At 38.7% G+C, this 17071-nt stretch overlaps 1 protein-coding gene across 13 annotated transcripts in view; it reads left to right on the top strand.

The window, feature by feature from the left end:
• LOC127520485 (cAMP-specific 3',5'-cyclic phosphodiesterase 4D) overlaps positions 1-17071 on the top strand; it is a 210458-nt gene that overhangs the window by 161742 nt on the left and 31645 nt on the right. For 7 of the 13 annotated variants that reach the window (XM_051908624.1, XM_051908630.1, XM_051908622.1 and 4 more), the window contains 4 exons: positions 6994-7185; positions 15643-15679; positions 16697-16773; positions 16923-16972. In XM_051908624.1, the coding sequence (XP_051764584.1) occupies positions 6994-7185; positions 15643-15679; positions 16697-16773; positions 16923-16972 (356 nt within the window). Of the gene's footprint in view, positions 1-6993; positions 7186-8884; positions 8948-15642; positions 15680-16696; positions 16774-16922; positions 16973-17071 lie in introns of all 13 variants that reach the window. The other 6 variants (XM_051908621.1, XM_051908626.1, XM_051908620.1 and 3 more) reach the window with 1 other exon arrangement.

Below are 17071 nucleotides of genomic sequence, written 5' to 3'. Positions count from 1 at the left end.
GCTGCTAGTTCTGGTGAGTTTGTTTTTGACTGACATCACTGTGGCATTAGTGCGGTGTAAAAATATCTTTGCCCATAGAAAGACGTCAATCTTTTCCCAGCATTGACCACTGGTCCTTCGCTCTTTCATAATCCTGTCAGTTGGGAGCTTGAGTCAAATTTCAGATGTGCCATTAGAGACCATTCACAACACAAGAGACCACAATAGCTCACGCATTCCTGCACCAGAATAAACATCTCAGCAGTTATTATCCTGCAATACGGCACAATATGCATCATTACAGCAGGATAATACTCGTTTTGAAACAATAAGGTGACTCTTCTGCTATGAGTATGTTGCAGGAGCGTATTAAAGAACAGATGCCCCATCATGCTCCAGTGCTCGTCTCTTTCTCCTCTCGGCTCACACCGTCAGCCTGCTCTGACCTGGAAACCTGCGGCAGGCCGCACTGCACGCGCTCAGAAAGACGTGCATCCTGTCGCCTCGTGGCACGTCACCAAACGACTTCTCTCCCCCTTTTGTCTCTCTGGACTCTGTCTCCTGCCTGCGATCTATCTGGGGACGACCTCTGCCAAAATAGGCCAAGGGCATCTCTCTTTCTCGCTCTCTCTTCCCGTGCGTCTTCGGCACCTTTATAAATAAACTCATTGTCGTCCATGTGCCTGCATTTGACGGTCAGGCCAATTAGAGAGGGCCCTGTAGGAGCCCTGGGCCCCCGTCGTGCGTCAGCCTCTCAGAGACGGGGCCCCGGTGGACAGATACCTGCCAGCGTACCCCAAACATAGCCGACCCGCTGTGCTTTAAAAGGGAAGAGGTGCAGCTGCTCTGTGATGCCGCGGCTCACGTGACGGAGCTCGGGGTCTTTGATGCGAGCCGCGTGTGATGTTAAGCCTTCGGCATGACGTCTGGTGAAGCAGATCGGATGTGTCAGGTCGGCCTGCTGGATGAAGGAGTTTTCAAGAGTGTGTTGTGCTGCTGTATGTGTAAGGGGCCGTACACATTTCCCAGTCCACTGCACTACTTTTTCATTGTTTTTCAATGTAAATGCGCTAGACGGATGTGTTTGACCGCTGCGCTTGCGTCTTGCGTCTTTTGAAGCGTCTCACGCATGACAAAGAAGTGAAAAATGCGTCTCTATCCTAGTAAAAAAAACCTATACCAAAACCTATTTAAAATACATTTATTTCATACTAAGTATACTTCAAATCCATGAACATATTTATTGACATATCACTTAAGACTTTCTGATATAAAATTACAATTAAAGGGGACCTATAATGCCCCTTTTACAAGATGTAATATTGTGCCCCCAGAATGTATCTGTGAAGTTTCAGCTCAAAATACCCCACAGATCATTTAATTTGCCCCTATTTGGAGAATCTCAAATTTGGCATAGTTTGCAGATGTTGTTGATGCTCAAACAGCAACATTACTGTATATTTTAGTATATTATTTTTCACTAGGGTAGATGTCGCACTTTTTTCCAATCCACTGACTTTTGAATTTTTAATGGCCAAAAGAGTGTATGGCGGTTCATATTTTGTTTTATTATATTTAAAGTGATAGTTCACCCCCAAAATGGAAGTTGTCATCATTTATGGCATGACATGAATAAATGATGACAGATTTTTTGGACGAACTGTCTCTTTAAGAAAGTAACAAATGTGATACAGCTGTCTTTCATTCAGAAACATTCCCATAGATGGACACTGGTGATGCTTTTGCAAATAAATAAACTCTTTCTAAATAAATTCATTAGAGCATGTTAATGTAAAAAAAAAAAATTTCTTCTCCACTAATGTGGCCAAGGGCCTGAGGTTGGAAAAAATGACTTTAACCAATAATATCACAGCTGACATGTTTTACTTTTCACAGTATAATCAGATCTGAATGATAAAATCAAGTTATTTCCTGCTTTCTCTAGGAAAAGCGTCATATTACTGAAATGAGACGCGTTGTGAATGATGCTTCATGTAAATGCACCAATCCCTGCATGTTTGTGGTTAGTGTGCATAACCAAATGTTCATTTAATATCCTGTAGTACTCGATTTGTTTCCAATCCACTCAATAGTTTGACATCACAGTGAGCTTTGATGTTTAGCGTTTAGTGTACATTCTCATGGTGACCGTCCAAGACAAACAGCCTTCAGACAGGTTTCGCTGTACTCTCACAGTGTTGCGGGTTGGTTATTAGAGTTGGCGGTGAAGTAATACGGTATATCCTTTCTGTCCCTCCAGCGCTCCTCTGGAGGACGTATCACAATACACTACTCTGACAGTATCGGCTAAGGCTCAGGTATCTTTACGCACCCGTGCAGAAGTGCATTAGGATGATAACGTGCTAATGGAACTGGTGTAATACTGTGGCCTTCGTCACAAATCTGAGGTCAGAACAGGCCAAATCCCACTATAGTACAGAACACGTCCCAGTGCGGTAGAACATCCCATGGAGAAGCTAAAAGCAAACGATTTTCCAGTGTCCCCAATGTCTCATTTGCTGTGCGTCACTAGACATCAAGGGGTTTACTTGGTGATGTTCACCATGCTGGTGCATTCGAGAGTCCCTGACCTCTTATTTTTCTCGTATTAAATGAGCAAATGTTTGGTGTTACATTGCAGTACAGCACGAGAAGGTCAGCAGACATGTCACGCATGTGAAAAATGATAAAGGTTAGGCTCTTGGTTGTACCGTGACGTGAGGGGAAAGGTGTCTAATGTGTAGCAAAGACCTTTCAGGACTTCCCGCTGAAGGATCTGACTGCAGAACAAGAGCTCATTGATTTCTGCTTCTCTCTTCAAGGTCAGTCACTCAGAGATTTGAGGATCATGGATGTCAAGTGATGTCAGGATTTCAGAGCATTCAGAATTGGACTTAGAATGCTTTTTAATTTCTATTTAATTTAATTAGACGGACGGAATGATAGATGGACGGATGGATAGACAGATAGATGGATGGATAAATGGACGGACAGATAGATAGATAGATAGATAGATAGACGGTTGGGCGGACGGATGGATGTATGAATGGACGGACAGATGGATTGATAGATAGATAGACGGACAGATGGATGGATAGATGGATAAATAGATAGACGGTTGGACGGACGGACGGATGGATAGATGGATTGACGGACAGATAGATAGATAGATGGACAGACAGACGGATGGACGGACAGATTGATAGACAGATAGATGGATAGATAGATAGATAGATAGATAGATAGATAGATGGATGGACACAAGGTAGATAGATAGACAGATGGACGGACGGACGGACGGATAGATGGATGGACGGACAGATGAATGGATAGATAGATAGATTCATTCATTAATACAGTTTATTCACTATAGTTTAAAAAATGGTAATAAAATATGAACAAGATCTCAGAGTTAAACTGTGTCAGAAAAAAATAATCTTAATGATGTCAGATAACACTTAAGAAAAACATGGTCAGATCAAAGAGTCTGAATAATTTTTACTTCCAAATTATTATTCATTTTTCTGGTAGTCCACTGTATGAAGAATATTTGGCATAATATATATATATATATATATATATTTTTTTTTTTTTTTTTTTTTTTTTGCTATAGTGTCTTGCACCCACCAGTAAAAATATATCAAAAATTATATCTAGTGTCTGAATAATTTTTGGTTGGACTAGATAGATAGATGGATAGATGGAGATTTTCATTTGATTTTCATTGTAATCAATAATTGTTCAGGTTTGTGAGTTTTGTTCAACTTTGTCTCCACCACAGCAATGCAAAAGTGGCCAAAGTGTGAAACAGGAAGGAACAGAAGCGTCTTGTTCTCAGACCTCAAAGCAAGTCTTTCAAAACATTCTCTGGTGTCGAAGCTTTAAGGACGAGGAAAGAGCTTCCTGGAGCACTTTCAGTCAGATCGAGTTACTCAGTCTGAAGTACAGGACGACTTCTCACTATTTAGCAGGTTGCATTACATCAAACCGTTCATATGTGCTTCAGCAAACATGTTTACATTATTTCCAGCTGTCATTTCTGTTCGGACAAGATGATGTGACGATCTGCAGTTGTGTTTTGCTAACACACGCTATCTGGCTTGTGTTAGCGAGCGTACTGTAGGTGCGTTTAGATCTTCACTGAGTTGACGGCTCTCATCCTTTTTAGGAGAGGAATTTCAGCATGTTCCCCACGTTTATCAGAGTATCTCTTTCTCTGCTCATTTGTTTTTTCCACTGCTTCTTTGGTGTAGAAATCTGCTCTTTAGTTTGCCCTGTAAGTGGAGAGCATCTCATCCATGCGGCAGCGTTACAGTTCCACGTGTTTCTGCCGTTTCACCCATTCAGACTTTCTAGGAAATTGCAGCTTATCTTTAAAAGTGTCAGAGAGTGAGTCACTAGGGGTTTCAGATGAACTACACGGGGACGCTCGTGGGGAAACTCGGTCACTTAATGAATCACTGCCTGTGACGTCACGAGTACATCACCGTGGCGATTAGCCACCGAACGGCCTCTTAAACACAATGAACGGGATAATGACAGCTAAACCCAGTGACAATGTACACCTGTTCGCTAGACGTCACTGGGAGGGAAACCTCACTGCTAGCGTAGGGTCATTATGATAAGCAGCTTTGAGCTTTAGTTAAGGCAATCCCCATGTGTTCACAAACATGCTTCCTTGGGTCCATCTTCATTTATGCTCAGATCTGTGAGGTGGTGAACGGCGCCCCCTACAGGCCATTAGTGCAAGAGTTTCACTCATATTTACAACTAAAAATAGTTGAAATATACCTTAAATGGTATAAAAAACGTCTAAATGATTATTTTAAGAGGTCTTAAATTTATTTGGAGATGGAAAAACAGGAAGCCTGATGTGATTATTAAACTTCAGAAGGCTATGATTTAATTAATAAATATGAGTACTGCACGTTTCAAAGTCAAAGCGTGGCGCAGTTACGCATTCTGTAGACCAGTTTGGAGCAGACGTTACAGTTACGTCACTTATAGCTGTGTGTTTATATCTCCCAGTTCGGACTTTATAACTCGCAATTGTGAGATTATATCACAATTCTGAGGGGAAAAAAGTCAAAATTGCAGGATTTAAACTCGCAATTCTGAGGGGAAAAAAGACAGAATCACCAGTATATCTCACAATTCTGTTTTTCCTTCTAAGAATTGTGAGATATAAACTCGGATTTGTGAGGAAAAAAAAGTCAGAATTGTGAGATATAAACTCGAAATTATCTTTTTTTTTATTCTTTTATTCCGTGGCTTCCACAGACTGCTGCTGCAGAACTGTCATTTTCTGCCACCAGGTAGGCTCCGCCCACAAAAAAACGTCATCGCTGTTTACAAACACAAAATAGGTCTATAGGCTCGCTGTTTCAGAGCAGTTCGCAATCAATGAATCCTGTGCGTTTATGTCAAACTATTGCTTATATCTGCTGTTGGCGAATTATGACAATGTTTACTGTATGATGTTTATATTGTAATATGTTGTAGATGGTTGTAAAGCCGAAAGTATAGTTCACTTTTTACGCGCATGACGTGAATTTCGTCATCAGAAGAGTACGCACACCACCGGATTTTTGTAACCACACATACTTGTATGCACAGGTCGCACATGCGCATTTAATTTTTTTTGCAGTAATTAGTTTATCCACAAGGTGGCAACCGTGCTCTGGGTGCGTCGATTCACAAAGTAGTCAAAGAAAACCTGCATAAACCGGAACACATGCAAGCTACAGCGAAAATGGAGGCCTACATAGACAAAAGATTGTGTGAAGAGGTTAGAAAGTAGCTTCATTTGTACAACTCTAGCATGAAAGAATACAATTACAAGACTTGTAACTCGTGGCGAGAGATTGCTCAAAACTGCGCATGCGTCGAACGCCTGTGTACGCGAACGAGTCAACTGAAGTGTACTTTCCAAGGCTGTGTGTTCGACTGTGTGCGTACACTAGAGTACGCGTAAAAAAAAAAACGAAGTATACTCAGGGTTTTTAGAGTGCATAGTTTCTCATCTTTTTGAATAAGCAAAATAGTAAAGCATGTACATTTCAAAATAAGGGTCCCAGTGTATTTTGGGCTTGTTTATAATTAAAAGTCCTGCATTATTCATAGTTTTTTTTTTCTGGATGTTCTTGGTATTTTGGATACACAAACTGTAACTATGATTTAATTCAAATTAAACTCTTGTATTTTCTGTCAGAAAGGAAAAGACTAAGAACATTATTAGTGGTGCTTGACATCACTATTGTTCTCTTGCATACTTATTATTCTTCTGGAGAAAACTTTGGTGCGCTAATCCTCCCGCACTGTTTGTCATCGACCCATGAATGAGAAGTCAAATCGTGCGGATTATTGAGAAGAGGTGTGCTATGACTTTTTTAAGCGATCGGGTGTACGATGTTCTCCCTGGCGGGTGAAAAAGTGGGTGAAAAAATCCCATAGACTTAACATTGCGACAAACTTTGGCGAGTCATAGCTCCGAGCGAGGATTTCGTAGAAACTTGTGGGTTACCACATTTGAAGAGCCTGGCAGGCTGTGTAAGAACATACTTCACAATGGGGTGTAAGTTGTACCCCTGGGGTGCAAGAGCTGCTCAAATTGCCCCATAGGCATACTATGGTGAAGGGAATGCCTGTTGTGCATACGTGTTTTTCCTACTATGGTAACTTGCATAGGGATTTTGTATTGAACATAACTCTGGATCACAATGTCATAGAGACAAGTGGGTGGGCTCATTTCACTCAGGCAACCAATCAGTCTCACAGGATCTTTGTGAAGCTATCAAGCCACGCCCTAGTAACCTTTTAGACCATAGACTTCCATTGAAAAAGATCAAAGGGATATCTTTGGATAGAAGTGTCATAGAAAAGCAAACAGCCAATCACGAATCACCTTCACTACCTCCTAGCCACGCCCCTGCAACCATTGACCACACATTTTTAATATGTTAACGCTAACTTTTCTTACTGGTTCCATAACACATGCTCTCTCTTCCTCTACAGCTTTGACGTGGACAATGGCACGTCGTCAGGACGGAGTCCCCTGGATCCCATGACGAGTCCGGGTTCAGGCCTGATCATTCAGGCCAACTTTGTGCACAGCCAGCGGAGGGAATCCTTCCTCTACCGCTCCGACAGTGACTATGACCTGTCGCCGAAGTCCATGTCCCGAAACTCCTCCATCGCCAGTGACATGTGAGTACTCCAACCGTTTAAAATGTGCCATCCTCCCATTATCCTTTGCTTTATTTTAGGTCAGTTGAGTTTTCTTTTCTGTGGACATGCAAAAGCACACTAAAAATTAGATGCTTGTATTGTGATTCATCATAATTTAATTTGCCCATGCAGATATAAAAACACTCATTTCTTACAGTTTTCATGTCTAGTAATCAAAAAAAGTTAAAGAATAGTGATCTCATTTGATTTCATTTCTTAAAACAGGTCGAAAAGGACCAATTAACCAAACCCAAATTATGTTAATTTGAATCAGGCCCACATAAACACTTAACTCTCATCCATTGATGACATTGATGGTTCACTGTTGTTTGAGTGTGTGTGTCTGTGCTATGTGTGTGTGTGTTTGCCCTCAGGTCACATGACCCTCTCATCTTTACCTTAGTTTTTCTCTCTCTGTGTCTAATTTGTTTCTCTACAACACTCAATGAGGAAAACAAAAGTCTTTATTAACACTATCTTTCAAAGTTTGGGGTCAGTAAGATTTTAAGACATTTATAATGTTACAAAAGATTTTTGTATTTTTGTTCAAATAAATGCAGCCTTGATGAGCAGAAGAAACTTCTTCCAAAAACATTAGAAAATCTTACCGAACCTTTGAACGCTAGTGTAAATATGGCATTAAAGGAATATTTCAGGTGAAAACTACATGTTGTTCCAAATGTGTGACTTTCTTTCATCTGTGGAACAAAATTAGGATTTTTTTTTTGAAGGATCTACATGTTGCTTTTCAATTCAATAAAAGTTTATGGTTGCTGGCGGACAAACCAGGATTAAAATCTCTGGAAATTGAAGAATTGAAAGCTACGGTGACATTTTTTTTTTTGGACTAAAAGTCTGAAAGACTTATAAAGCCATAGTGTTAATATTTTTTCTTCTTTTGAGAGCTCAGTAGCTGCAGTACCCATTAAAGGATTAGTTCACTTCAGAATTAAAATCTCCTGATCATTTACTCACCCCCATGTCATCCAAGATGTCTTTCTTTCTTCAGTCGAAAAGAAATTAAGGTTTTTGAGGAAAACATTCCAGGATTTTTCTCCATATAGTGGACTTCAACAGTTACAAATGGGTTGAAGGTCCAGATTGCAGTTTTAATGCAGCTTCAAAGAGCTCTACATGATCCCAGACGAGGCATAAAGGTTTTATTTAGATACGACTCTTATTCCTCGATCTGGATCATGTAAAGCTCTTTGAAGCTGCACTGAAACTGACATTTGGACCTTCAACCTGTTGGTCCCCATTGAAGTCCACTATATAGAGAAAACATTTTGTAATGTTATCCTCAAAAAATATTTCTTTTCGACTGAAGAAAGAAAGAAATGACCATCTTGGATGACATGGGGATGAGTAAATTATCAGGAAATTTTACTTCTGAAGTGAACTAATCCTTTAATCATCAAGTTTGGAATGACATGAAGGTGAGTAGATGATTTTTGGATGAACTATTCCTTTAATATGACATGAATAAAGCCACTGAAGAACCTGAGAGAGACTCAAATGACTCTTTAGCGGTTCGCTGACCTCTTTAGAGACACGCTCATTTATAACAGCTACTTCTCAAACCACAAAGGCAGAAGAAGCAACGAGTGTGATACACTCTGTATGAGTGTGTATGTGTGTGTGTGTGTGTTTGTCTGACAAACTGTGTCCTTATCGATAGGAATAACCACCTGCCGAGACCAGGCCTGGTCTCTCGGAGATCTGAGCCGGTTATTAGTGGAAAGTAAGTTCTGGTTCTGGCTCGCCTGTCCTAACGGCAGCTCCTGGCCTTGCTCTTCCTCAAGGAATGCTCTTGCTTGTCTAATTTGCATCACCTTGCTTCACCCGTAGACGCGAGCATCACGGTCTCACATGCATTGAGATCCCTCACCTACACCCTCACCGTTTAATGCGCAGAATGACAACCAAATCGACCTGATACGCAAACCTCAAGGCTTCAATTTTCAGGTTGATTTGATTGGTTGAAGATTCTGGGCATTAAAACCTTTGTGTGTCGTAAGAGCGTAGGGGAACGTTATGAAAGATATCGCATGGAGAAGACGGATGAGTTCGGATGACATGCCGCTTGTGGCTTGGATGTGTGTGAGTGCGTGTTTGTCAGTCTCCATCTTTGCCATGATCCCGCATTGCATGTGACACTGATAATAGCAGTTTAGAGGTACACATGTGACTATTATTATTATTTTCCCAGCCACCGTGAATGCATACGCTCTATTGTGTCGCGTAATTTAATGTTCCTCAGCAGATTGGTCTAATAAGCAATAAAATGCTTGACATTTAATAGAGATAGATGGTTTGTAAAGCTTTACGTCAAATGCTGAAATTGATGAATTAGATTTTGGACTAGTCATCACATTTAAACAGAAGCAAATACATCAGTACCTCGAAATTATCATAAGCATAAGCTATTGCCATATCCTCAGCTCACAATGCTTTTAGGAAACACAACCCTGCTCTTTCGTTGCATTGAAACCCAGTGACCTGCCTAATGCCTACATAGGGAGCTGCCTTCTTAGACAGCATCTTAGCTGACCCGTATAAGGGGCTGATTTAGAACGCTTTACAATGTTTCATATGTGACTTCACAATTGATTTCATCAACTATTTTATGTATTTAATTATATATTATTTTATAATTATTATAAGCATTTTTTATTATTTTTTATAAAAATGTTATATTAATTATTACAAATAATTTTATTAATACTTTTCAGTATTGAACAGGATGTAATAATAATTAACATTTCTTGCACTTTTTTATGGATCTCTTTGCAATGCATGTATTCTAATTTTGCCAAAACGAAAAAAATCTAACTAGTATTTGCATGCTACTTCTCTTTTGGGACGACCTTTGCATCTAAAGCACACTTGATACCTTAAATTGCTGCCTTTAGAGACAGCTCATTAGGTTTTGGAACAGTACTTAAGAGTTATTGTAGAAATGACTTCAGTTGCATGACAAAACAAGCAGATAAACAACACGACAATCAAACAGCAGATCATATAGCTAAAGCAAATGGAAGGGTGATGGATGATATCAGTGCACTTCCTCTCTCTGGCCTGATTTTTGCAAGCTCAGAGCGTTTCTCTATGTAACCCTGCACCAGCTCATGCATTATGTAGAGTCCTGAGGGACGGCGGACGCACGTTTTTGTTTCGTTTTGCCAGAGAATCCATTCTCAAACCGGAATGTCAGGAAATATTATGTTGGTTCCCGATATTACCTTCTAACGTCACAGCTGCTCTTGGAGTTTTAGTAGTTTGCTGGCCTTTGGATAACTTAGTGCACTCTAATTAATACTGTTGGAAAGTCTGATTCATTTTTTGTTTGTTCAGATTTCAATTAACATGTTCCAAGTCACCACACAAAACTTATTTTTGATAGTGAAACACTTTTGATTTTGTTCAAAAGAATGATTCATTTTCGATTTGAGGCCTGAAACTTCCTCGTCGATGTGTTTTCTAGGTATGCAAGCGTGATTTTTGCGTGTCATTTCACTCCAGAAAATCAGAAAACAACTCATGACACAACTCAAGAACTTTTTACATTCTTTTTACATTTGTAATAAAACGCAGAGATGCATGGTACACTGAATCAAGGCTCTGTAAAATAGAGGTAGCTTGAAAGCATATCACCTATCCATATCATCCATCCATATACCCAAGTACTTGTACAAAGACACCCTTTCAATGGATTAACTGTTGGAGGTGAAAATGCTAGCATCAAGCGTCTATGAGTGAGCTTTTGAAAAGACCATAAACTTTGCGTTCTGTGCGTTCAAAATCAATTTTAAACTCGACAAAGCAGTTTGTAATGAATTAAATGCAATCTGAAGCTCTTGCACTGCCTGTACTATGGAGGGAGCATATGTATAAATAAGTCATCTGCATACAGGTGTAATTTTGCTTGGATCTTTTATAAAAATAGAAAATAAAACGGGTCCCAAAATAGAACCTTGGGGAACACCTGAAATTATCTCAAGTAAATCTGATTTGTGACCATCAACACGCTGAGTTCTGTCTGCAAAATATTTTTTAAACCAATTTACAGCTTTAGAACTGAGACCAGCATTCCTAAGCTTGTCCAGCAACAATCTGTGGTCCATTGAATCAAAAGCTTTAGATAAATCCACAAATAAGTCAGCACAGTGCTGTTTTCTGTCCAATACCCCAATAATGTAATTTGTCACAACCATTGCAGCAGTGATGGTACTGTGACCAGTTCTAAAACCAGACTGAAAAGGATTAGTTCACTTTAGAATGAAAATTACCCCAATCTTTACTCACTCTCAAGCCATCCTAGGTGTATATGACTTTCTTCTTTTAGATGAACACAATCAGAGTTATATTAATAAATATGTAGCTTCCGCCAGACCACCTTCTGTATTCAACTTATGAAGAAAGTGTAACGCCTCTCACAGTTTTCTTGTGACATCAGTTACGCTAGATATTTTACTTTATAACTTGTTAAATGTGGATATTTTTCACATCACTTTGCTTCAGAAGGCCTTTATTAACCCCCCGGAGCTGTGTGGAGTATGTTTTGCTTTGGATGGATGCACTTTCTTCAGCTTCATACTCGTTGGTCTCATTCACTGCCATTATAAAGCTCAGATGCGTCAGGATATTTATTAATATAACTCTGACTGTGTTCATCAGAAAGAAGAAAGTCATGTACACCTAGGATGGCTTGAGGCTAAGTAAAGCTTGGGGTAATTTTAATTTTAAAGTGAACTAATCCTTTAAAATATTATTATCATGTAAGAAAACTGCAAATTTACCTGAGACTCAAGAATCTTAGCTAGAATTGAAAGTTTGGAAATAAGATGATAATTGTTCAACTCCGAAGGATCTCCACTTTTTAATAAGGGAAGAACATAAGCAGCTTTCCAAATTTTGGGTATAGAGTGAGACATAAGACTCACATTAAAAAATATAAGTAATGGGCTCAGCAATAATGTGTTGTGCAATTCATTGGTCAAGCGTTAGACTGTTTTTGGGCTAATATTGAAATTCAAAAGACTTTAAGATGAGCTGGTGTTTTCCACTGAACTTACGGCTTTGATAAGCTGCGTGCTGCCTCTCCATTTAGCTTCTCTGAAAGGTCTGGCAGTCTCAGCATACTGAGCAGAGAGCTCATAAATTGCCCAATTTGCCAATAGTTAGTTTTGCACTCTCTCTAACGGAGTCAGCATCAGTCACAGACGTCAGGTGTGGTTCATCTAGAGTTCACACACCTGACCCAGCCACTTTCATCTTCCCATGGCAGCAGGTTGTTGCTCTTGCCGAAGCCGTGGTCTTGTGCTATGTTTAGCGCACTCCGTTTGCGACACATGCATACTGCAGCAGTTAAACGGGAGCGCGTGATACTCTGTACACACTCCTGCTGCCGGTGACCTTTTCCTCTCCAACGGCGTGTGGAAATGTAGCCGCCATGCATACATGCACACACATGGACGTACAGACCCACGGCATCATGCTAAACCGCAGGAGCGTCAGCGACACCCATGTGCTGAAACGGACACGGCCTGTGCGTGAAATCGGACGCTTCTTTAGCCTGCCGGATGAAAGGCGGAGAAGGTACGTTGTGTTTCAAGCTGCTCTGGAGGTCTCGTTCTGTGCTCAGAAACCCAGACGCGACCTCTCCCTCCTCCCAACAAATTCATATGCTTACTCGGACCCCTCCGCGCCGTAGCCCCCACCACAGCACTACTAACAGCACTTCTGTGTGCCTGTTGTTGCTCTCACCACTAGCTGCTGCTCACTAACAGCATTTACAGCCTGCAAATGAGCCTGAAAGGCAGAACGGTTACAGGTCAGGTTATCCGATTAAAGAGCCATCCATCCACACTGACAGTGATTTACTACTTATTGTGGTTCTATTGGTCATGGAAAACTTGGAATTATCTGGGAATCAGGCCTTGAAAGTCATGGAAGTTCAAAAAAATCCTATAATAAAGTCCTACACTCTAAAAAAGAATTGTTGGTTTAGCTTAAAAAATCATCAGAAACTCAAAATATTGTTATCTGAACCAAATTAATTAAGTTGATTTGACAAAAGAAAAAATGTGATAACAAATCATGAAAATATTTTGTGTATAAAGTATATTTCAGTGTATAAACTAATTTTTGTATGCTCAGCATTTAATAAGTTTATCAGTTAGGAATTTGTCTTTGAAGTGCAATCACTATAAAAAGTATTTTTTTCCCTTTTCCTTTATGAATCTGTATATTAATTGAAAACCTGTGGGAATATGTTGGTCAAATACAGTTGCATACTGAAGTCTAGTATTTTAATCACTGACGGTATTATATACAGGTTATATTAGTGCTGTCAATTGATTAATAGAATTGACTAATTAATCACACATTTTTTCTGTGATTAATCACAATTAACTGCACCTAACATTAAAGTTTTTAATATATTTTTATGTTGTAATCATTTCACATTTAATCTCCAAATTAGTGTAGAAACCATGTAAAGACAGTATATTTTAAATATTTTATCTAACAGGTAGGAAATATACAGAAATTGAATGAAGTTATCAAACGCTTCAATCAGGTTTATTAGGCTGCTGTCACTTTAAGAGATGACGCGCATCCCATTTTTTCACAACCCTTTACGTTCATTTAAGACTTTATTTAACTCATTTAAGACTGTGCTTAAGAGGATACTTACAGTACGGACATTTTGGCATAATTTCGTGTTTTTGTCCGTTCAAGCACGAAAGAGAACTGCGTTAAACTGAAGAAATTAATAGCAAGCGTTAACGTGTTAATTTTGACAGCACTAGTTTATACCTAAATTGACGTACTTATTATTAAAAATACACAATAAGTTAATTTACAGCTTGTAACGGATAGGAAAGTGGACAGACAGAGACTCAAACCTGTACCACAAGTGTTGCGAGCATGTGCACGTCCCGCTGTGTCACACGTCTGACAGTTTAACACTTTTGAAGAGCTAATGAGTACGGAAGAGGATTAGGGCCAGGTAATAATAAAAAAATATAACCATCTTGTGATTAAAGTCATTATAATGCGAGATTAAACGCGTTAAATATCGAGAAAAAAAGTCGAAATACAATGTTGAGAATAAAATCATTCAATTTCGAGAATAAAGTTGTTGTGTTTCAAGAAAAAAATCATTCAATTTCGATGAAAAAAATCGAAAAATGTTGAGAATAAATTTATTACATTTCGAGAATAAAGTTGTTGTTTCGAGAAAAAAACGTATTAAATTTCGAGAAAAAAGTTGAAATAAAATGTTGAGAATAAACATTAAATTTTGAGAATAAAGTCGTTTCGAGAAAAAAATGCAAATTTTGCTGAAAAAAGTCAAAAATTGTTGAGAATAAACTCATTAAATATCAAGAATAAAGTTGTGTTTTGAGAAAAAACTTGTTAAATTTCGAGAAAAAAGTCGAAATAAAAAGTCGAGAATAAACACGAGTTATTTCTCGAAACCACAACATTATTCTCAATGTAATGATTTTATTCTCAACATTGTATTTTGACTTCTTTTCTTGAAATGTAACGAGTTTAATCTTGCATTATAATGACTTTAATCTCGAGATGGTTTTATTATTGCTTGGCCCTAATCCTCTTCCGTAAATGAGGATTTTCACCAGGATGCTGAGTAAAATCGAAGGTTTTTGCATCATATTCCCCATTTCACTCCACAATTCCCCATCAAACTTGATGAAAGTGAAACAAGAACTTACGTAATGTTCTTCGGGTGTGATCAGGCTGCTGTCTACCTAGTGAACACTCAGAATCAGGTTATTCAAGTACCAGTCAACAGCATTTTCTGATATCTGAATATCCTAGTACTTAATGGAAATGTTGATGTTTAATCATTTATTTGTTTACTTCTTTTACATCTTCTATCATGTTTTGTCATTTATCTTTTTGTTTTCTTTGTGCACAATTATCATCACTGTTATCATTGCATCATCAAAGTTTCAAGGAACTTAAATATTATTCAGCAAAAATGACACTTTTGACTTGTGAAATCTTCTTGTACACAATTAGACATGAGCAGCATGTGTGATGCCCACTGAATGTGTTGACGCAGAGTCTCACGGTGAGATGTGAAAGAGTTGTAGGTCGTCCACACACTGGTAGTGAACGTTCACTAGCACTGAAAGCATTAATGCAAGCGTGTCCCTGCCTTGTTGTCTCTTGTCACACAGACAAACCATATCTCATTCCTCCTGAAGGACTAAACACGAGAATATCATACTGTGAATTTCTTTGGGAAAAATCTGCACTTTTATTGAGGATATGGTTCGTCTGTCATGACAAATGCATGCAACATTATAAACATGCGTATCACGCGTTAAGAGTCATCGTTTTCTTTGTCTTTGCAATTGAGTTGTGTGTGCTGATTTCCTGACTTTATCCGTTCTCTTGCAGTCATGGGGATGACCTCATCGTCACGCCGTTTGCACAGGTCAGTGACCCAGGAAGCGGCTCATGGTGATCTCTGGGATACATCTCATCCAGCGAATAGACTATCTGCAGTGTTAAAGTCAACATGAAGCTGTTTTGCAACCCATTTTACTTCCGTAATTTCATGTACAGGATATTCGGGACTTTTATCCAACAGAAGCTGATTGGATTATGAAAAGTAGGATTGGTGATGTCAGCTGAAAAAGAAAGTCGTTTCAGACATTTCTTTTTAATAAATGTTTACGAAGATTTGTTTTTGGAATAACGTGTGCAATCGAATGCTTCACAAAATGACAGGGAATGTATATCATGTTGACTTTACACACTATGTTATGGAAGCTTGTTTACGCCACTAAATAAAAAAAAAAAAACGTAATTGCGACTTTTTATCTCTCAATCCTGACTTTTTTTCTCGCAATTGCGACTTTTTAATCACGCAATTCTGACTTAATATCTCACAGTTCTGACTTTTTTCTCAGAATTGCAAAATAAACTCACAATTAAAGTCAGAATTGTGAGATATAAAATTAGTTATAAAACTCGCAATTCTGAGAAAAAAGTCAGAACTGTGAGATATTAAGTCAGAATTGTGTCTTTTTTCCCCTCAAAATTTGACATTATATCACGCAGTTCTGACTTGATATCGCACAATTTTGACTTTATATCGCACAATTCTCATTTTATATTGCACAATTCTGACTTTATAACACAATTCTGACTTTATATCACAATTCTGACTTTATAACTCATAAAAAGTCAGAATTGTGAGATAAAAAGTCGCAATTACCTTTTATATTTTTTATTTCAACAAGCTTCCATACTATATATATATATATATATATATATATAAGTACACTTTTTGACAGTATTTCAAGCTCATTTGTGGGTAAAGCCTCAGAATTTAACGGAAGTTCTGCAAATACTCACATTTTTCTGACTGTATGATTCTGTAGAAGGTGAAATGTGATGGATAAAACAAAACCTAAATGACCTCTTGTGTTTTGCTCTGCTCTTGAAGGTGCTGGCTAGTTTGAGGACGGTACGGAATAACTTTGCGGCGTTAACCAACCTCCAGCAAGATCGAACGTCCAACAAGTGAGTGCAGTTTCACAGCCTTAGTGTCATGGATCGTTGTTGATGTGCAGAAAGAGCTGAAGAGAACAATCACCTGGTACTTTGACTGCAAGAATCAAATGTTTAGTTATATATAATGCTTTCTGCTTTTTCATCCTTAATTTTCACAGGCGATCCCCCATGTGTAATCCGCCTCCTCTCACAAAGGCCTCCTTCACAGGTGAGATGTTTCCCATTGGTTTTCAATACATTTAAAGGGTCATGTGATTTATTAATACTGAGCATATATTGAAATATCTGACTTCTTGATTGCTTGATT

The sequence above is a fragment of the Ctenopharyngodon idella genome, chromosome 10 (genome assembly GCF_019924925.1).
Source record: "Ctenopharyngodon idella isolate HZGC_01 chromosome 10, HZGC01, whole genome shotgun sequence".
NCBI lineage: Eukaryota > Metazoa > Chordata > Actinopteri > Cypriniformes > Xenocyprididae > Ctenopharyngodon > Ctenopharyngodon idella.
Note: the sequence above shows the minus strand (reverse complement) of the source record. Positions and strands in the feature narration are given on the sequence as shown.